The following is a 23117-nucleotide window of genomic DNA, read 5'->3' as shown; positions in this document are numbered from 1 at the left end:
GCCCTGAATACCTCCCTTCAAAGTGCTTCCAAAGGACCACCTTTCTTTTCAAGTGACTTTCAAAAGCAACAGGAGTTTAGTTCCTATGTTCTGATTGGAGAATTCTGAATTAATGGCTGTCAATTTGCACGATGTATTTTTGAATATTATTGAGATTTCATTTTTGACTAGTTTCTGGCTGGAAAATCACTGTAAATAAATATTTCAAATGAATGAAAATATTCACAATTTATTTACCCTTGTCAGTAATACTGTATTTTTTGGACTATAAGATGCACCGGAGTATAAGACACACCATGATTTTGAAGAGGTAAATTTTTTAAAAAGGTTTTTGCATTCTGCGGGCCTCCCAAACCCTCTGCACGCCTCGTTGTTTGCAAAAAAAAAAAAAGGGGGGGGCATGCAGAGCTCTGGGAGGCTTGTAGAGTGCTCCTGGGGGCTGGTGGGGGACAAAAATGAGCAAAAAAATTATTGTTTTTTGCAAAAGAAAAAGGGCATGCAGAGCTTTGGTGGCTTTTAGAGTGCTCCTGGGAGCTGGTGGGGGGGACAAAATGAGAAAAAAATGGGCTGTTTTTTGCAAATAGAAAAGGGCATGCAGAGGCTTTGAAAGGCTTGTAGAGTCCTCTGGGGACTGGGGGGGGGGGGCAAAAATGAGCAAAAACAGTTTTGCTTGTTTTTTGCCCTCCCCAGACCTCTGGAGCACTTTGCAAGCCTCCCAAACCCTCTGTACATCCATTTTGGCAAAGGGGGAGGGATTTCGGTAGGACCAAATTGCTGTATTCAGTTTATAAGACGTACCCAGATTTTCACCCTCTTTTTTGAGGGAAAAAGGTGCATCTTATACTCTGAAAAATACGGTAGTGAATCCTAAGGAACAGGACTGGACTAAATAACAGCTTAAATAAATCACAATTATTTGTATTCAATGTTTCATCTTTTTTCATCATAAGCACAAAATCCAGAAATGATATCCCAATAAAAAACATAAATATATTATCCTCTTTGAATAGAACAATCATTTAAACATTACTGATTTATCTTCCTTGTGGAAATATGTATTTCTGTCTGCACTTCATAATTTTTTAAATGATCACCATCTATATTAATGAAATTCACTGTATTCTTTCAGATTCTTAATCTTAATTTTCAAGGAATGAAAAACTCAGAGGCATCTGCAAGATCCAGTGCTTATTGCCAAAATTAGTGTTGTGTTGGTGTGATGCTAATTTAATAATTTGTCCCGTCTTGAACAGCCTTCTCCCTTTTTCAGCCTGGCATCTTTCAGCTGTGATGGGTCTCCAGTTCTGAATTTCAAGTAAAATTGCCCTTGGGATGTTGTGGTCCCCACACATCTGAAAGATAGTCCCATAACTGGGTAGACCAGGTTGCCCTGATAGACTGGTCTCACTGGAAAAAACACTTAATCTCTCCCCTGGTATAGCTAACAAAGTGAAGAGAGCCCATGGCTCAGAGGTTAATACATCTACCTAATATGCAAGCAGCCCATGTTTGAATCCCAGAAGGATATGACTAGCTGATGAGAACTAAATAGCTTGAAATAGATCTATATTAGTCTCCCTTTATTTCTTTGTCAGTAAAACATAAATTCAATAGGAAAATAATTTGTTGTGACTGTCTGCAAAGGCTCCTGGATTGGGGCTGAAAGGCAAAAATGGAAGCAGTATGCTCCATCCCATAATTGGGTAGACCAGTTTGCCCTTACAGACTAGTTTCACCAGAAAAAAACACTTTATCTGAAAGACTACTCGAACAGGAAAGTTGGTGTAGAATAATTTTGGTATAGATTTCAGTGGAAGAGAATTTAGTGCTGAGATTCAGATTGTGGCAACCTTTCAAAAAATAATGATGCTTCATTTTGAATTAAGAGATTTTGTTATTGAACAGATTTCTACTGAAGAGAATGGAGATAGGAATTTAAAATCCAACTCCATATGAATCTACCTGCTGCTTTGCATTGAAGATGTAGAGTTGTTTGTTTTTGCTTTTGAAATGCAAATTGCCTGAGTTCAGGGATTACCCTAAAGCAGGGGTGGCGAACACGCGGCTCGCGAGCCGCATGCGGCTCCCGGCCAAAATAAATGAGGCTCTTTGCCTCTTATCATTATTTAGTATACTGTGGCTCGGATCGCACGCTCCCTTTCGGAAGCTGGGGAGGTCCTTTGCAGGCAGCTAGAACGGGCCGCCTGCAAAGGACTTCCCCAGACTTGCTTTGAGGAGCACGGGGCGACTGAGGCTAGTTGTGAAGCCCCAAAGCCACCACCACCACCGGAAGAACTGCTGCCACCTCCTCCTCATCCTCCTCTAATAGGCAGCACTGCCGGATTTGCCACCCGGCGCTGCGGCTGAGATGAAGCTGCCAAAGTTCCAGCCGGCATCTCCGCGCGTGGCAGCGGCGCCTCCCCTCCGCTCGGAGCAGCTGAGCTCAGTCAGCGCTGGGTTACCCCTGCCCCCTCCTCCTCCTCCGCCGTGCTTTTGAGGAGCCATGAGGCTGCAGGAGCCAGTAGGAAGGCGGGGGGGGGGGAGCAGGGGAAAAAAAGCCTCATGGCTCCTCAAAAGCACGGAGGAGGGGGAGGGGGCAGAGGTAACCCAGCGCTGAGCTCAGGAGCAAATCTGGTGATTCTGTTGGAGGAGGAGGAGGAGGAGGTAGCAGCAGTTATTCTGGTGGCAACTCGTACTCGTCGGCATCTTCAGCAGAAGCCCTGCCCACAATGAAGAAAGCAAAGATGGAGCAGATCCACGCAGATGACGTCGCTGCAACATGACTGGAGGAGGAATTCTGGGAGTTGAAGTCCACAAGTGTTAAAGCTGTCAGGTTTGAAGACCCCTGGGGTTTTTTTTTCCCTAAAGGGTTAGGGGTGCAAGGGTCTTGTAACTTGACAGCTTTAAGAGTTGCGTGCTTCAAATGCCAGAGTTTCTGAGCCAACATTTTGGTTGCTAAGCAGGAGTGTTGTTAAGTGATACTGATATTATATAACACTTTGAATTAAGCGGGTACCTTGAAGAAACATAACTTTGAGTTTCAAATAATACTGATTTCGTTGTTGTCTTAGGTGACATCTGTGAAAAAAATTCGGGTGCTCAGGCATGAAAATGTGCCGCTCAAACACTATACTTTTCTGCTCACATCGAAAAAAAATTAGAGGGAACATTGCTTCCGGGTCTGTTTTGGCAGGTCACTGCGTGGTGTGGCTCTCTGACTCTCACAGTTTAAAATTTTGGCTCTTTTTGTCAAACTTGTTCGCCACCCCTGCCCTAAAGCAAATACTAGCTTCAGAAGATGGTCGCTCTCTGGAATTCCATCCCTGAGCTAATCCCAGGAAATTGGTAGCATAAACTGAAGAATATAATTCACCCTGGAGGGGAAGAACAATCCAAATAAATGAAATTACATGTAGCACTCATTAAAACACTAGATCTGAGAAAGTTTGGGCTTATAATCAACAATGATGGATAACTAATATATGCTAATATCCTTTGGTAAAGGTAAAAATTCCCTAGCATATATGTGCTAGTCCTTCCCGACTCTAGGGAGTGGTGCTCATCTCTGTTACAAAGAACCAGGGTTGCCCGAAGACATCTCCGTGGTCATGTTGCTGGCAAGACTAAACACCGAAAGTGCACAGAATGCTGTTACCTTCCCACCAAAGGTGGTTCCTATTTTTCTACTTGCATTTTTACGTGCTTTCGAACTGCTAGGTTGGCAGAAGCTGGGACAAGTAACAGAAGCTGGGACAAGTAACAGGAGCCATTATGCGGCACTGGGGATTCGAACTGCCAAACTGCCAAACTTTCTGATTGATAAGTTCAGTATCTTAGCCACTGAACCACTTTGGTCCCTTTATACATCCTTTGGTATAGTTGGCAAAAATAAAAATAAATTAAAAAGAATGTCATTAGCCATCATAGTTAAAAATAAATCAGGATTGTGATGATCCCAAGAAAGGAAGTCAGGTACAGAAATGCCCCATCATTATCTCATACTTCTTTATGATAATTAAGTCCATATATCTCCTTGGACAGATCCACTGCAATAGAGTTTCACACTCCAACAATGAATAAAAACATAGATTTCCTGATGTGCCATTTCCAGAAAATCTCCCTACACGGAAGTAAGTGCCATATCAGTGGTCTGAAAATGTCATCACCCATCACATCCTTTATGTCACACCAATCGTCCCTGTGATCTGATATTTCCAGATCATCAGAACATGACTATATGTGAAGAAGGAAGGATTACAGCCCAATGTCACATAGCTGCACCACATAGCTTGATATTTAAGCCCAGAAAAAAAGAAATCATTGGACCTCCCTTTAAAAGACAGTTTGCTCAGGAACAAATATGGATCAGAAAAATGAGCAAATAGTATAGTCTTTATTATTGTAATTGTACAAAATAAATACAACGAAATTGGTCAATGAAGCAAATGCTCAGCAAAGAGGAAGACCAGATAAATGGCAAGCAAAAGAAGTAGAAAAAACAGAGGAATTGGCTAAATCAACAAATAAATAAAGGACTGGAGCAAAAAATAGGACTGACAAATCAGCTGATAAAGGAAGAAAGAATGAAGAAAATAAAACAGTTAAATCAGCAAATGAACATAGAGGAAGATATCGATAAGGAGACTGAGACATGGGCAGACATGTGGGAGAAATGGCAATATAAGAATGTATTGGGAGAAATGTTTAGATTAAATAAGAAAGATAGAGATGAAGATAGAGATAAAGATGAGGAGAGTGGGAAGCGAGTAAAAACCAGATAAGAATTGAAGCACTAAAGAGGGCAAGAGATGACGGCTAGAAAGAATTGCCTTTAAATATTAAGGTAGCTTGATTGTAAGTTGCAGAAGCAGAAATAAATTAGATAGGGGAATTTTTTTCCCCTATAGAATAAAAAAAATAATAGAAAGATTAAAGGTTTAAAAAGTTAGGCATTTTTATGAATGTTTAAATAATATAAAGAAGATTATTTAAATTTGATAAATGTGATAAAGAATACTAATATTGTCGTAAATTAGATCAATATGAATGATGCATGCATGTATGTATGTGTGTATGTGTACACCCACCCACCCACACACTCACACACACACACCAGCTTGCTCAGATGAAAAAGAACAACTGCAGGAAGCAAGTCAACGCACCTTCTTGCAATTGCTCTTGAAAAAAAGCATGTATTGAACTATATTATCACCCATAAGATTTTTGCTTACAAAGGCATCTATCTCAGCAACGGTGCTCAGCAGTGGTGACTTGGCAGGTCCTACAAAATTCCCTTTTCTGTATCCCTTTGGGATAATTAGCCAGAAGCATTTTTCTCATTAAAAAAAAAATAGGCAGGAGCTATATTATGCAAACAGCAAGATCCAACTGAGCATGTTGGGAGGCCTCAAAAAGGTTGCAATGATATTGTGAGATGCCTGCTTGTTTCTGGGCATATGTTGTTGCTATATAATTAGGAGCAGTGGCACTATTCTCCTGCCTTTAAAGACATCTCAGTCAAAAGGCTGTAGCCCATGTGCTAACTGGCATCATACATCGTAAGCAGGTCTCAGGTGCTCATTCCAGGCGCAGTTGAAGTCCAGCTTTTGACCTCTAAAGCCCCATATGGATTGGAGTGGAGATACTTATACGATTGCCTTCTCCAACCAGAATTGGCTTGTTTAATGCATTTGTACTACAAGAACGTACTGATGGTCCCTTATATCTGTGAAGTTCAAGGAACTGGAGCAAGGAGATCACATTTTTTTCTGTTACAAGTGGTCCTTGACTTAAGAACATTTGTTCAGTGACTGAAATTGCAAGAGTGCTGAACAAAGGGACATATGACTTACTCCAAAAATTCTGACCATTGCAGCACCCCTATAGTCCAAAACTTTGTATCTTGTCAATGTGTCCATATTTAGAACCAGGGAGTCCTGCAAGTTGGGTCAAGAGACCAGCATAACTCCACATCCTGTTATCCAGACCGTGGGAGTTTCAAGGGCCTCTGTTTTGACAGTTCCTTATCTCTAAACAACAGTGGGTAGCAGCAGATCAAAACATGATGTCTTATACAAAACGTTACTCATGTATCAGTTTTCTAAAAATCTGGAGGAAGTGAATACTCTGTATTTAAGGTAACAATGCCTTAAATGCAGAGTACAAAAGGGCACCTACTAGAGACATTTTGTTTGTTTCATAGAAAATAGCTTCTTCTTCTTTATTTCACTTAGTGTAAATTGGCACGTTTGCAATGTGCCTTCCAAGAAATCCTCGCATGTATATTTTCCCCAATCATCCAGATAAATTAAACCCTAATATTGAGTCCCGAATGCAGTTCTCTATCTGGTAGCATTCAATTAGGAAAGAACATCTATCCATATTCACAGTAAGGATCTGTAAAAAAAAAAAGTCTTATTGCATACAGAGACACCCCCAACCCCCGCATTTGCATCTTCTTCTTCTTCTTCCTAGCGTATTCCCGCAGGTGCAGGGTCCGTTTTTTTGATCACTGAGTGCCACTTTGCAGGGTCAGCTGCATTTCCAGGGTGCAGGCCCACAGCTTGCATACCTTTGTTGATAGTGTCTTCAGTGGTGGGATTCAAATAATTTAACAACCGGTTCTCTGCCCTAATGACCAGTTGGGTAGGTGGGGCTCAGTGGTCATGTGACTGTGTGGGCCTGCACTCTGGGCCAACTCAACATCACTCAGGTCGATGGGCGCTTTGCCTTAGCTGTTACAATGTAATAAGGGATAACCGGAGAGGCAGTTTCTGTAAGCAGGGCAATAAAGATTAGGCTAGAAGCGACAGCAGAATGTTTCTTTCCTGCCTTCCTTACAGGATTAGCCCTGTAAAGTGGGAAAAAACAAAATGAGATTTCTTCCAACAACAGGTTCTCCAAACTGCTTAGAAAGTTAACAACCAGGTCTCCCGAATAGGTGCAAACTGGCTGAATCCCACCACTGGCTGTCTTGCCATCTCTGTTTTGGATGCCCACAAGGTCTCCAGCCATTGACTTCTAGTTGGTAGGCAGTCTTGGCCACGGTGGAAAGTGCTGCCCTCTGGACATGCCCATGCTAGTGGAGTCGGCCTTCTTTCATCTTCTCTATCATTGGTGCCACAGCAAAATGTTGTTGAATGGTGACATTTGTGATGAGGTCAAGAAGGGAGATGCCCGATATCCAATTGAGCATTCACATTTCCATGGCATGGAGTTAGCTTTTGGTTCTTGCTGCCCAGCATTCAATGCCATAAAGCGCAACAGGGCGGATGGTTGTCTTGTAAATCTTAGATTTAAGATGGGTTGGCATTCGTCTGTCACATAACACACTGGTGAGTGCTCCCCAATGCATCTAGGCTGCATTCACTCTTGCTCGCATCTCACTATTGATGTCGCCATTGCCTTGGAGATGGGATCCCAGGTACCGAAAAATTGGTATGACATCTGGAAATGAAAAGGTCTATCTTCTAGGTCTACCTTCCTTGGCATTGTCTGGTTCTTTACCCCCTTATAACCTGAATCTTTACCTCAGTGGTTTTCATTAGAAGTTCAATTATAAATTGTAATCGGGAGTAAGTTATCATAAGTTATCAATCTCTAGCATGCTCTTTATCAGATCTGGGTATTTTCTGGTCTCCGTGCTAAATCTTTGCTCAGCCCACATGGATTGCTTTTATTTTGAAGGCGACTGCTGTTACTTTTTAATAAAAAAAATATTGCTTTTTTTTTAAAGAAGAGGGGGTCAAATTATTCTCCAAAGTAGGGCAGGATGAGAAACATTGATTGAAAACTAATCAAAGAGAGAAGCAACCTGGAATTAAGGAGAAACTTTCTAACAGTGATGACAATTAATCAGTGGAACAATTTGCCTGCAGAAATTGTGGGCACTCCATCTCTGGATATTTTTAAGAAGAGTCTAGACCAGGGGTGTCCAAACTTGGGAACTTTAAGACTTGTGGACTTCAACTCCCAGAATCCCCCAGCCAGCTGGCTGGGGAATTCTGGGAGTTGAAGTCCACAAGTCTTAAAGTTCCCAAGTTTGGACACCCCTGGTCTAGACAGTCACTTATCTAAATTGGTACAGGTTCTCCTGCTTGAGCAGGGGGCTGGACTAGAAGACCTCCAAGATTCCTTCCAGCTTATTCTATTCTAAATAACTTCTAAATAACTTCTAATTTACATATGTGTGTGCACGTATGCCTAGGCACCTTCACCGCATTGTTGGTTCAGCCCTTCAAATCAGTCCCAGTTTCTCACGTGGTCCCTTGGGAAAATTAATTGCCCACCTCTTTGTTGTGAGTGTGCAAGTTCTAGAGGCACTATTTTCTGAGAGCCCTTTTGCTGCGACTGTCCTTTTACTCAGAACAAATGTCTGGGCTTTCTGTCTTTATTGATTCACTCAACTTTGTGCCTCTTTCATCTCGTCTAGAGATGACACTGAGCTTTTACAAACATTATACAAAGAGCAAAAGGCTTCTGGCAAGGAGATGTGGAGAAACACTCCTGACCACAGGACCCAGCAAATGCACAGCTTACCCGTAGCCCTTTTCCTATTTGAGCACCGGGGTATTGGGGCAACCCCTGGAAAAGGCAGGGAGAGCAAAGAGGTGGAAGACAGAGGTGATATTCAGCCAGTACTGACAGGTTCTGGAGAACCGGTAGCGGAAAGTTTGAATAGTTTGGAGAATTGACAAATAAGCTGGTCCTGCCCCCTTCCAGCCTCCCACTCGATCTTCTTTTGTTGCCCTGAACAGGAAAACAGAGCTGGAAAGCAGCTTATTGGGCTGGGGAGGGAATGGGGATTTTGCAGTATCCTTCCCCCTGCCATGTCCACAAAGCTACATTCACAAAGCCATGCCCATAGAACTGGTAGTAAAAATTTTTGAATCCCACCACCGGTGGAAGAGAGAGAGAGAAAGTTAAAGAAAATTCTGATTGCAGAAGCAAGAGCAAGCTTGTTTCATATTGGATTTAAGACCCTGTGTCCTCACAGTGATTTTTCCCTTTGGGAACTTGGGTTGGGCCATTAAAGGAGGGAGGAAACACAAAGACTTTTCTCCCTGCAGTGGCTTTTCCTTATTTTATGCCCTATGTGGGTTAGACTGGGAATGGCCAAAAGCCATTACTTATATCGAGTGAGTTTTCCTGGATGGAAAGGAAATGGTTTGCCTTTATTCTGTGGTGAGAACTGAGTACCGCATGAGATGTTCTTGTGGCAACAAAAATTATTCCACAAATGTATATGCTTGCCCACAATGCTCCGAAGAGCTGCCTGGAAAACAGTGATGAAGAGCCACGTTTGAGCCTTCCTGTTGGATGTGTTTGTGAAGTTCACAGAACGTGCATCCCTGGAGAAATTAACTGACACAAAAGCAACTATTTAAGGGGAGGGGGAAATCCCTCCACTTGAAACAAGGCAGATAAAAGGAGAAGTGACCTAGTTAGAAGCTGCAGATGAGCAATCCAATAAATCCTCTTCCTCCCTCTCACTTCAAAGCCAGCACGAACTACACACCACAGAGAATTCTAATTTAGCCTCCTCCTTCATCTAAGTCCCTCACCTGCCATCATACATGGAACAAAACAATTTTATCACTATCTACATTGTGTGTGAATGGGTCCAACGAAGTTAATTTTCTAAAGAGAGAGCCAGTTCGCTCTCTAGAGCTAGTGCTAAAGGCAAAAGGTAAAAGTAAAGGTTCCCCTCGCGCATACGTGCTAGTCGTTCCTGACTCTAGGGGGCGGTGTTCATCTCCATTTCAAAGCCAAAGAGCCAGTGCTGTCCAAAGACATCTTTGTTGTCATGTGGCCGGCATGTCTAAACACCAAAGGCGCACGGAACACTGTTACCTTCCTACCAAAGGTGGTTCCTATTTTTCTGCTTGCATTTTTACATGCTTTCAAACTGCTAGGTTGGCAGAGCTGGGACGAGTAATGGGAGCTCACTCCGTTACACGGCAGTAGAGATTCGAACCGCCGAACTGCCAACCTTTCTGATCGACAAGCTCAGCATCTTAACCACCGAGGCACCGCGTCCCTACTTTTGCTAAGGTACTAAGCTAGAAAGTGGGAGACTCAAGAGTTCAAGTCCTGCCTCAGATACGAAAGCCGGCTGGGTGACTTGGGGCTAGTGACTCTTCCTCATCCCAACCCACCTCACAGGGTTGTTTTTGTGGGGAAAATAGGAGGAAAAAGGTTTTTGCTGTCCTGAGTTATTTGTAAAAACAATGCCGGCAGGGTATTAAAGAAACATATAAATAAATAAATAAATAAATAAATAAATAAATAAATAAATAAATAAACAAACAAACAAACAAACAAACAAACAAACAAACAAACAAACAAACAAACAAACCCATCATATGCTTTCCCCATGAATCCCTTTTATGATAAGTTTTAGGATGAATTTTATTGTCAGGATTGAGAACAGGCACAAAATATCCCCATATCCTATAAATTCGTAGGAAAAGAAGAAATGGGCAGTTAGCCAGCAAACATTTGCCTGGACTATTATATTGAAATTAGACAGCACCATGTTCTTTTTTAATTAACTTTGGCTGTGTTCAAATTAATGTGAACATTGACTGATTTGTCTTAAAAGCATTATAAGCCATATGTGTATATTGTGTATGTCACTCTGTTTTTAAAAGTGAATTTCTTACCAAAAGTAGGTGGCATTAATTGGAAATGATAGAAATGTGGTCTCGGAGTGCAGTTTTCAATATAACTTTGAATTCTCTTATCACAAGGGAATTTTGATAAAAATGGGGAAGAATTAAATGGAGTCGTTTCCTTTGCAGTAACAGAGCGAGAGAAAAACATGTTTGCATTTCGACCACATGTTAATTTAAACTTTAAACTATAAATACTGCTGCATCATGATAGGTGTTGAATGTCTCAGATAATACTGTCCAAAGTGGCACCAATCAATGTTAGACAATATAGCAATAGCATTAGCACTTAGACTTACATACTGCTTCACAGTGCTTTACAATCCTCTCTAAGCGGTTTACAGAGTCAGCCTTTTGCCCCCAACAATTTGGGTCATCATTTTACCGATCTCGGAAGGATGGAAAGCTGAGTCAACCTTGAGCCTGTTGAGATTTGAACTGCCAAATTGCAGTCAGTGGTCAGTCAGCAGAAGTAGCTTGCAGTACTGCACTCTAACCACTGCGCCACCTTGGCTCCTAAGTTGGATGCTTCCTTTGTCTTATGATAAGCCTGCTTAAGTAGCTACAGCAATGTGAGTAAGAGTTGCATCCAATCTCTCCTGCTTCCCGAGACACTTGGACTCTGGGGTTCAAGAGCATCAAATGCTACTGTCAAGTCTGTTGAAAGATCTTCTGGAACAGAACCTGCTGCCATTTCTGTGTCCATCTATTACACAACGGATTTCCTCTGGGTTCCTGGTTGCATAAAAATCACCCGGGAACATTGAACCAAGGGATTTTCCAGATCTTTGCCAAGATATTCAGATTGGAACAGATGGCATGGAGGTTGAGGAATGTTGGATAGAGCACTCTTGATGTGTTCCCAATCCCCATGCCATTTCTGATCTTCATTTAACGGTTCTTTCAATATCCCACAGCTTTACTATCAGCTTTAATAAGGACACAGTTTTATCCCTGTAATTGATTAACAGAAGCTGCTGAGATAATATTTTGTGGATCTGACTAAAATTCAGAGCAATCAGTGGGTTTACTTCCTTCAGATTCTTAGAAAACTGATATATGAGTAATGTTCTGTAACCAAATATATATACCCTTGCGGTGTGTGTTCTGTTAAGATACAGCCTGTTGTGCCTTAAAATGGATTCTACTGTACTGCTTTAAAATGGCTTCTACCGTACAGCATAGTGGAGTTGCCATGGTAGAAGCTTCACAGTACTCCACGAGGGGGCTCCCTCTGGTAAGGGGGAAAATCCAACATTAGAAATTACGCTTCTGGGGGCACAGGGAAAACATTTTTTAACTAATTTAATTGTCACCGAAATCAGGGCTCAGGGAGAAGTTGCTCTTGCCATCACCTCTTCAGGAATTGCTGCGACATTAATAGAAAGAGGCAGAACAGCCCATTCCACACTTATGTTGCCACTTGACATCACCATTCCTGTCTAATACAGGATTGGGATAAATAAATACCCGGGCAATGCCAGGTTATCAGCTAGTAGTATATAAAAATCAAATATGTGTATGTCTACAAACATCTTTTAATTGCATCTAATGTGTTCATGGTTGAGCTGGAGTTTTTGACTACAAAATGAACAATATATACAATACCATTGATTGACTTATTATTATTTTTTCCTCAGGATAATCTATCCCTAATGTGGTCTTCAGGTTAGGGGGACAATGACGTACACAACCATCCTTCTATGCCCGGCAGAATAGGACAAAATATCTTTACCACTATTGAGTCAACCTTTTTCTCACCTTCCAAGATAGTGTTTCATCTGAAATGTATTAGAATATAATAGTGCCTTGAAAAAGTGACTCTTCGTGCAGTTATTTCAATAGTTTGTAAGGAAACAAAGTAGTAACTTCCAGTAAAAGACCACGGAATATCTCCTTAATAACCAATTACCCTGAATTTTCAGAAGACTGTTAGACCTGTTTTGCCTGAACAGCATTTTGAAAAGATCAGACAAGATGCCTTTGTGAAAACCAAAGATCTTGTTCCCTTTGCAACCCAAGCCAAAAAGGTCCCAAAGGGCCATGCCTAGTGACCACAGGGGAGGAGCATATCTGCAGAATTATCTCAATCGGCCAGCAAATGCTCAGTAGGTATCAATCTCTGACAACACACAAGTGATCTCCAAAGTCCCTTCCAGCTCTCTTATTCTATGTTCGATCATCCAAATTATGAATAAATCATTATAGATCATTCACACACCAAGATTTATTGTGATGGGTGGGATAGAAGCACTACTTGAAACAGAAACCGCTAATTTTGGCTGCTTCCACAAACCCTAACCCTAACCTTAACCCTAACCCTAACCCTAACCCTAACCCTAACCCTAACCCTAACCCTAACCCTAACCCTAACCACACACAAGAGATGTGTTTGAGAGAAACATTTCCTCCAATGCCCTCCAACATTTCCCTGATATAACACTCAAAGAATTACATGGGCGAAAATTTGGTGGAAGAAGTTGGCATTACCTGGGGAGAGAATTGTAAGAACTATTGGAATGAACCGTAAAGAGATAGGACATTAAATTGTATGAATGGACGAATGCAGGAGATACCAAAGACTTACCACTGAAGACTTCCGGAGACTGAGACGATCTGTTCGGGCCCTGAAATACACCTCATCAAAGGATGAGTGGCTTCCCTTCAGCTTCTCGGAGAGGTTCCGGTAGAGACGCTTGGCGGCATTGGGAGAAGATGGAGGGTTATTCTTTTTGGTCTGGGAAAGTTGTAAGCTCTGCATTTGCTGGGTCATTTTTCACAGGGCAGTTCCTACAAAAGAGGCAGGACAACTTTGCTGTTAGAACAAGGACACTCTTGAACTGGGCAAGTGAATTCGTTGGAAATAACCTATATCGGAATCTTAGAAATCTAAGTTTCTACATGGAAACAGATGTTTTTGCAAACAAAAGAAGAAATTATGCCAGTGGTGAATATTCGGCCTGTTTTCAGCCTGACTTCCCAGTCCCAAATCAAATTACTTTTGTTCAATTTCTTGGGAATGAAAATAATTTTGAAATTCCTCATCTTGACTGATGCCCTTGTTCTTTTTAATGCTGACGGGGAACTTTTTAAAACCCTGGAGTATAGTGTTTATCTGAGCACCATCCTGTTCCATATTCATATTTTTTTGCTTTCTCTGTCCCTGTAATTTCATTTTCCATTATTTTTTTTCTTTATTAGAGTCAATAGCCCAATCTTGAGAGTGGGGCAGAGAAATCTGAAGTGCCAAAAGCATTTTTGGCACTGTTTTAACTGCTTTACATTGGGGGACCTTGACTAAACCATAACTCATCCCATCATTTCATACGTTGAATTATACTTCAGATGGAATCCTTTCCTCCATGGGTGGGACCCAAGCAACTGCTGCAACCTTAAATAAACAAACAAACAAACAAATAAATAAATAAAATCGCTGGTTCTGTTGTTTCAGGAAATTTTGCAAAAAGGGAAAAGGAACAACATGCCAGTGACCTAGTAAACTGTGATTTCGCAGAACATGTCAGGAACTCTGTAGCTCAGAGCGATGGGATGTATACTTGCCGGACCTAAGAAACCTGGTACCTCCATTTGAAAGAATCAAGCAACTGAGAGGGAAAACGTTGGCCAAATATGGTACCCAATGGAACTGCTGTCCATCACAAGGAAAGCAATATCAGGCTAGAGGGAGCAATTGGCCAGCCTCGTATTAGGACTTTTGCAATGTTTATTTCATGACCCTGTCAAAGGATGCCCTGCTTCTTTTTGTTCTCGACACTGCCTGTCCCCTCTAATTTTCCTTTGGCTTTGATCTGATTGTGCTTCTTTGAAAAAGTAGGAGCAATCCACCATAATTGATTTTTTCCAGAAAAAGAAAATTGAGTTTTTCAGCATTTAAAATAAACACACATATTTTCTCATTGCTTGCACATAGGGAACAAATTTGTCTTCGACTCTAGAGACAGGCACCATTTGGGGGGCAGTAAGGACACTTTTGTAAAGTTGTGAGCTTAGGGGCAGTCTAATAAAATGACACCAGGAGCGATAGGGGTAGGACTCACAAAATAAGGAGTTGATATTTAGGAAACAACCATAGAAACTCTAGCTCCCCTATGTAATGGCACTCTGGTTGTTACTTGCACACACTTCTGGCCAGTTCTTCAAAGAACACCAGGTTAAGAAAGAGACTCCACAAGTACTACTATACCTATGCTTTATTAATATAAACTATAATAATAAACATAGGGACTCAGTGGCTAAGACGTTGAGCTTGTTGATCAGAAGGTTGGCAGTTCAGCGGTTTGAATCCTTAGCGCCGTGTAACAGAGTGAGCTCCGGTTACTTGTCCCAGTTTCTGCCAACTTAGCAGTTCAAAAGCACGTAAAAAATGCAAGTAGAAAAATAGGGACCACCTTTGATGGGAAGGTAACATCTCTCTGTGCGCCTCTGGCATTTAGTCATGCCAGCCACATCACCACGGAGACATTTTCGGACAGTGCTGGCTCTTCAGCTTTGAAACAGAGATGAGCACCGCACCCTAGAGTTGGGAACAACTAGCATGCATGTGTGGGGAAACTTTTACCTTTTTATAGTAATAAAATCTTGAAAGTCTGATACCACTTTTCCTTCCTTCCCTCTTATGTTCCAGAGCACTAAGACAGAGCTAATTTGAATTTCATGCCATATTCTTCCTGATCTGGACTTAAATCAGATAAAGCTGCTGTCACAGTTTTTCCAAACTCATCTCTATGGTTCTCTATTGCTCTGAAGAAAGCATTGTGTTATACTATTCACCCATTTAATGTATAATCGGTGTGCTAAGAATCACCCAGATTTCAATGCTCACTTTATAATTGGAAAATGGGTGTTTTTTGTGTAACTTAATTCAGAAATTCAACAATGGGATGTGCAGTATGAACTGCTTGCTTAGAATAATGTCATTCCTTTGTTTGATCCAGTCCATAATGAAGTCCCAGTCTTGCTTTGATAACCAGGCTTCAGAAGTATTTCTATTTTTCTTCCCACTGAACCCTTCTCACTAATTGGTCATACAATTCAGCAGAGACACAAGGTCTGGTACCATTCTCAACTTTCTACCTGTTAAAAGTAGTGGTGGCGGATGTCTGAAACCTAAATTGGCTTAAATCACAAATAGCCTTGCACGCTTCCAAGGCTAGTGAACTATTGTAAACAGATGAATTCTCTAAATGGCTAACATATGCCAGGAGACAAGCTAATAATTGGTAAGTTCATTGAAGAACGTGCTTCATTAAACTCAAGTGACAGTTCCTATAACTGGAATAGAAACCTGAGAAGTGCTTCCTGGCACATGAAAAAGGTAGGAGGAGCGAGAGCAAAAAGATAGGTGGAAATTTTGGTTTATGTCTATGAGTACCCCAATTATCTCTTGGCTTTAAAAGAGCTGTCTGGTCTTTTCTTCATGAGATAGAGACAGATGTGTGCTGTCCAGAGTCACTTTGTGTGAGATGGAGAGAGAAAGAGAGAGAGACAGAGAGAGAAAGACAGAGAGAAAGAAAGACTAAGAGAGACACAGAGAAATGATAGATAGATAGATGATAGATAGATAGATAGATAGATAGATGATAGATAGATAGATAGATAGATAGATAGATAGATAGATAGATAGATAGATAGATAGATAGATAGATAGATAGATAGGCAGGCAGGCAGGCAGGCAGGCAGGCAGGCAGGCAGGCAGGCAGGCAGGCAGGCAGGCAGGCAGGCAGGCAGGCAGGCAGGCAGGCAGGCAGGCAGGCAGGCAGGCAGGCAGGCAGGCAGGCAGGCAGGCAGGCAGGTAGATGATACAGACAGAGGGATAGATGGCTAGATAAATAGAGAGGTAGATAGGGGGGATAGATAGATGATGAATAGTTAGGCAGACAGAGGGATAGGTTGATAATAGATAGATGATGGATAGATGATGGCTATTTGGATAGATAGACAGACTATAGTAATCCTTATCCTTCTATATTCGAAAATAGATATTAATTGTCATAATATTGATTTCTACCTCGAAGCTTAAAATGAAACCTTGTTGTATTCAGCCCTCATTAACTTCAGCAGTAGATAATTGATAAAGGGTATTATTAACCCTCCCCCCCCCCTTTTAAAAAAAATTCTAAGGCTTTCCTCTGCTATTGTAGTTCTAAAAGCAGGGTTCCTTTTGGAGACGGCATGTTACGGACATTCCCATAAAGTAACCCTATCCAGTTAAAACAACTCATCCTTTTCTAAAAGGCAAGGTTGCTTCTTACGAACCCCCTTCTAGCTTCTTATTATGCTGTCTGTCACCTCATTTTGTCTTTGTAAAAAAAAAAGTTCCTAGGCAAATGAACGTACGTCAGAAGAAGCTTGGCTTGCCGCCGTTTCCTATTTTTATTTTTAAGGTGACTTTGGGGATCTCTCTGAGAGCGTCTGTTTCAAGTGAGAGAAAGCTGGCTGAGCTCCTTTGATGGAAGGAAAATGGAAGGAAAGTGAGCTTTAGAATGAGAACTAAAAGAGTGGAAATGTTTTGTCAGACTTATTGAAATGAAGACAGGGCACCGGGATGTGTACCAATTCCAGAACTAGAGTGATTTTGAAACTAGCTTGGATGTTGGATCCAAGATTATGATACTGGCAGCTTATGAGGCAGAGTGGGAACCAATCCGAATAGAAAGTCTTGTTGATGTTATATACCTGGAAGTAGGCTCCACGTGGTAGAAGGTCCCATCTGCATTATTGCTCTAGGCTAGATTACGAAGCCTTTGGGTCTCTAGGCTAAGCATGCTTCTGGCAGGTCTAGCAGTCTGACTGGGTTGGCCTCCAGGTTTAGCAATAGCTTTGGGATAGGCAAATAATTCATTTCCTTTTTGTTTTTAAGTAGCAACTAAGGCAGGGATGGGTTCTGGCAGTCACTACTGCTGGTTTTCTCGTGGGCGCGCCACGAGCACGTGTTTGATGCGTGCATGCACAGTGCAAAAAAAATGTTCTACGCATGTGCAGAAACAAAAAACAAGATGGGGCTGCCTGGAGGACCAGTTCAGGGGCGTGGCAAGCCTGACCAGGCCGCCAAATCGCTACTGGTTCAGCTGAACCGGTCCGAGCCCATAGGAACCCACCACTGAACTAAGGTAAATTGCAAAACAGACATTTAACTCAAAACTGATCCTTTTCTAGAGAACCCATGCTGTCTTGGCCTGGGTAGGGGATGGCCTACGTAGATCCATGGTTCTCAGCCTTTTCTTCACCACAGACTCCCTTTAAATACTTTGTGTGACCATGGCCCCCCCAAGACTTAACTCAAGATTTAAACTTGTTAGCTTTAATAAAGCTAATTGCTGTAAAAAAAAAGATTTAAATCATAACATTTCTTCAAGCCTTCGTGGACTCTCTGGGATGACATTGCGGCTCCCCAGGGGTCCATGGATCACAAGTTGAGAACCACTGGCCCTGATGTTCTCCCAAATACCTTCTTTTCCTTACATTAAACAACTTTGAGATCATAGATTCAGTTCCTTTTCTTTTTCTACTTTCCAATTTTTTTGTGGGCAACTGTTTGCAACATGTGCCCTCACATACATTATTTCTTAGAGTCATCTGATACCAATACTCTAGACCAGGGGTGTCAAACTCAAGGCCCGGGGGCTGGATTTGGCACACAGGGTGTTTAGATCTGGCCTGTGAAGCCACCCCAGAGACAGTGAAGGACCTGCCCGCGAGGCCTCTACCAGAGCTCCGTTTTTGCTGGCAGAGGATTGCAAGGAGGCCGTTGCAGCCAGAAATGGAGCTCAGGTGCCCCTTTTTGCTGGCAGAGCATTCGGACCTCCATGGTGCCCCCCGACATGAGTGACATCAAGCTACCAAGCCCATCCTGTCCTTCTGAGGTCGAACACAACCCTGATGTGGCCATCAATGAAATTGAGTTTGGTAGCCCTGCTCTAGACAGTCATTGATTTATATAAAGCAATTTGGCATTCTCTTAGCGTTCCCATGTTCTATTGTATGCTTAGGGTATCTCCTGAATATGAGGAATCATTCACTTATTTTGGGTAGCTCAGTCTGGGTTCAAGTCATAGAGCCACAGGTGGCACATGGAGCCATATTTGCCATCACGGCAGCCCTCAGCAGCCCTCAGCTCCGGCGCGCAGGTGTGCACCGGCCAGCTGATTTTTTGCCTTGGGGTGGGGTGGGTGGGTGGGCGTTTTCACCTTCACCAGGCTTCAGGGAAGCCTCCAGAGTCTAGAGAAGGTGAAAAACAGGCCCAACGGTCCAATCGGAAGTTCATGAACAAAACTCAGTTCATTTACTTCACTAATACAATATGATGAGGGGAAATAAATTATCATTTATCTCACCTCTAATTACAGCTACCTGATTATGACTAACTGGGGATCTGATGTTTTAAAAAAATAGGTTATGTAAGACATGCATCCTTGGAGAGATCAGTTATCAAGAAAAATGTAGCATCCAGAGCACCAAGTTTGATGGATGTGCTCCCTGTGGTTACATTATGTAAAAATATTTTATTAGGAAAGCTAATTTATGCAACCTGCCTGTAGATTGCCAAAGAAATGGTATTTTTCTAGATAGTTGCCTCAGATCATGGAATCAGACTCTTAACCCACAACGTATTTACTGAATCATATAAAAACATATGGAAATCATGTGAAGCTACAATAAGATCTGAAGAAAACTTCCAATGCTACTTAAAAGGCGAGCTGTGTGTGGATAGGGCACTTATTTTGGGGGTTTGGTTAATCTTAGACTCAAGCTTGATAAGACTCAGAAGTGTTTAACATGCCCACACAGGTAAGTGGGAAACAGACGAACTGAAAAAAGAAAACAGATGCATTTTCTTTGGTGTTTACATTCTTGCAAAAACACAGAAAGCCTGTTTTATGATTTTGAGCATCTGGAGCCAGTCACCCTGCAAAGGAAACTTAAAATGCGCACATTATGTGGAATTAACAACTGTGTCAATGAATTCCCAAGGGGAATGCTTTCAGAGGTTTGAAAGTTGTAAAGTTATTTACATTTAATGGTATTCTTTCACCTCTATCTAATTCTAATTATATGTAGAGTACGGCAACTTATAGGCATTCCTCACCCAGAACTGACTAGAAGATGGGCTGTTGCCCAATGGCAGAGTTCCAGTGGTGAAATTCAAAACTTTTTACTACCGGTTCTGTGGACATGGCTTGGTGGGCGTAGCAGGAGAAGGCTACTGCAAAATCTCCATTCCCTCCCCACTCTGGGGCCAGCCAGAGGTGGTATTTGCCGGTTCTACGAACTTCTGCTACTGATTCTCCAGAACCTGTCAGAACCTGCTGAATTTCACCCCTGCAAAGGTCCCATTTTCTGGGATGGGATTGAGCTGGTGACTCCTGAGGAAGTGGGCAGGACTCATTTTGCTGTCAGCTTGGCCCCGTTTACTGGGCCTGGGTCTCTTCTGCATTATAGGTGGCCAGGGAGGTCATAACCTATGATTGGGTCCATGCTGAGGTACAAATCTCTCTGACAGAGGGGATGGTGCCCCCCCCTCCTCAAGAAGCCATCCTTGGGCCCATGGTCTTCAGTAACTATTGGCAGTCTCCAACCTTCTATTTGGGGGGCATTCTGGTGTTGTTTCTAGCTTAATCTTTATTGCCCTGCTTACAGAAACTGCCTCTCTGGTTAAGTTTTATTACATTGTAACAGCTAAAGCAAAGTGCCCATCAACCTGAGTGATGTTGAGTTTGCTATGCCCACACGGTCACATGACCACTGAGCACCACCTACCCAGCTGGTCATTAGGGCAGAGAACCAGTTCAGTGGTGAGTTTTCAAATTTTTTTTACTACCGGTTTGCTCATGCGTGCACTCACTCATGCAACACTTCTGCGCACGCACAGAAGCATCCGGGCACAGAAGCGTCCGGGCGGAGCCTTCCACCGCCGCTACTATTGGTTCGCCTGATCCAGCCTGAACCAGGAGCAACCCATCTCTGAACTGGTTGTTAAATTATTTGAATCCTACCGCTGCAATCCCCTATGGCAGAACTGAGATGGCAGTGGTACATCCACCTTGTGCTCCTTTATCTCAGTGGGTTTTGACAGTGTCAACCACGGCATTTTTTGAAGTGACTCTGTGGGTTAGGAATTGGGAGCACCATTTTACGAAGGTCCTCCTTTCTCAAGGGTTGGTTTTAATAAGTGTAAATGTGTGTGTGTATGTGTGGAGGGGGAGATTGCTTCCTCACTACTCCTGCCTGGGTGCTCCAGGATTCTATTCTGTCTCCCCTCCTTTTCAACATCAACATGAACCTGCTGAGTGAGGTCATCTACCAATTTGGGCTTTGGTATTGCCATTATGCTAATCATACCCAAGTCTATCTCCTGACTCCAGTACAGCCAAGTAGAGCTGCTGAGGTTCTGTCCCGGTGCCTAGAGGCTATGTGGGTTTATGTGATGGAATCTGGTGTAGAGTTGCAAGAGGGAGAGAGTCTTTCCCAAGGACCTAAGAGGCAAATCAGCTTGGAATCCTTGGCATGCAGGAATTGTATCTAACAGTTATGCAGATTGTACTTTAGTCTGACAAGATTCCTGTCTATAGATGAGTAGCGATGAAGAAACTACCCTGATTAAATCATCATGTCATTCTTGGTTCCATGCTCCTGGCAGTTTAGATGGGGAGGAACTTTTTCTAAACAATCCTATCAAAGCCGAGTGGCTGTGGGTGTTTGGACCACCCAGGTTGGGGGACAGTCCAACTCCTGATCTTGAATGGGGTGGCACTCCCCCATTCAAGGATTGTGCACAAGTTGGAGGTCTTCCAGGGCCCACAGCTTCTGCTTTCCGCAACAACTGTTCAAAGCTACAACAATGCTAAAAATGTGACTTACGATTGGTCCTTGCGAACATCTCAGAGTCCCTGTGATCACATGATCACAATTTGAGCGCTTGGTAACCTCTGCACATTTATGATGGTTGCAGCATCCCGTGGTCACATGATTGTCATTTACAAACTTCTTAGCAAATGAAGCAGAATCAATGGGGAAGGCAGCAAGTATATTGTTTCACTTATGTGGTGTCTTGCTTAATGACCACAGTGATTCGCTTAACGAGTGCAGCCAAATATTCATAAAATTGGGAACAGGCAGGTGTTGAGTCATGACTCAACAATTGCACTGCTGAATGATACATTTTCTGGTCCCTATTGGGGTCATAAGTTGAGGACCACCTGTATTCTGCATTTCAGGCAGAAGCCTTTTTCAGCCATAGCTGAACCTACAACCTAGGTCCTTTTGAATTTGCGTGCATGCACATTTTTATACCCAATTTTGTCTAAACATGAGCATTTCTACCACAGTGTACTTCTGTGCTTTATCTTGCATAACACATGCTCTTTTTTTTCTTTTTACTTAGAGCATGCTTTTTAAAATTAGTACCAAACTACAAAATACAAAGGTAATGGAACCTACATTTTGATTTGCATTTTGAAACTGAATTTCTGTAAACACTGTAAACATTCAATTTACAGTGAATCAACCCAATCTCTACTGTTTCTTGTGAGTTAATGGATGGCTGCCCTTAAATACTTCTCAATGTGTCCAATTCTTCTTTAGAACTACAATACGGCAGGATTCTGAATCACGTCAGAAGCGGGGAATTCAGGTGAAGCATACTTAAAAACATTCTTCAGACCTTTGTGCTCCATTTAGAAGAGAAGCTGGTTCATCAAGCGACAATGAGACATAAGGATACTGTGTGCATAGATTTACCGTAACTTTAGACAATAGAATAACAGAGTTGGAAAGGACTTTGGAGGTCTTCTAGTCCAACCCCCTGCCTAGGCAGGAAACCCTATACTATTTCAGACAAATGGTTATTCAATCTCTTCTTAAAAACTTCCAGTGTTAGAGCATTTACAACTTCTGGAGGCAAGTTGTTCCACTGATTAATTGTTCTAACTGTCAGGAAATTTCTCCTTAGTTCTAGGTTGCTTTTCTCCTTGATTAGTTTCCACCCATTGCTTCTTGTTCTACCCTCAGGTGCTTTGGAGAATAGTTAGACTCCCTCTTCTTTGTGGCAACCCCTGAGATATTGGAACACTGCTATCATGTCTCCCCTAGTCCTTCTTTCTCTTAAACTAAACATACCCAGTTCCTGCAACCGTTCTTCATATGTTTTAGCCTCCAGTCCCCCATTTTTGTTGCTCTTCTTTCTACTCTTTCTAAAGTCTCATAGTGGAGACCAAAAGTGGATGCAGTATTCCAAGTGCGGCAATACCAAGGTGTTATAAAGTGGTATTAACACTTTCATACAATCATTCAGACTGAACAGGATTGTTATAGTGCCTTGAATTACATCTTAATCTGCAGGGTGCAGAAAGTATACAAAATCACGCTGAGAACATGCATGCTCGAGCTGCTAATTTGGTAGCCTCCCTCTGACTGTAAAACAGGAAT

General features: G+C 42.2%; 1 protein-coding gene across 1 annotated transcript in view; it reads right to left on the bottom strand.

Annotated features, from left to right (window-relative positions):
• ANKFN1 (ankyrin repeat and fibronectin type III domain containing 1) overlaps positions 1 to 23117 on the bottom strand; it is a 299454-nt gene that overhangs the window by 108769 nt on the left and 167568 nt on the right. Inside the window, exon 3 of the mRNA XM_081933540.1 lies at positions 13261 to 13463. Within this exon, the coding sequence (XP_081789666.1) occupies positions 13261 to 13446 (186 nt within the window). The 5' untranslated portion in view covers positions 13447 to 13463. The remainder of the gene's footprint in view (positions 1 to 13260; positions 13464 to 23117) is intronic.

This window comes from Natrix helvetica (genome assembly GCF_964273705.1).
Source record: "Natrix helvetica genome assembly, chromosome: 1".
NCBI classification, from domain to species: domain Eukaryota; kingdom Metazoa; phylum Chordata; class Lepidosauria; order Squamata; family Natricidae; genus Natrix; species Natrix helvetica.
The sequence above is the reverse complement of the archived record's forward strand: the minus strand, read 5'-3'. Positions and strand labels throughout refer to the sequence as shown.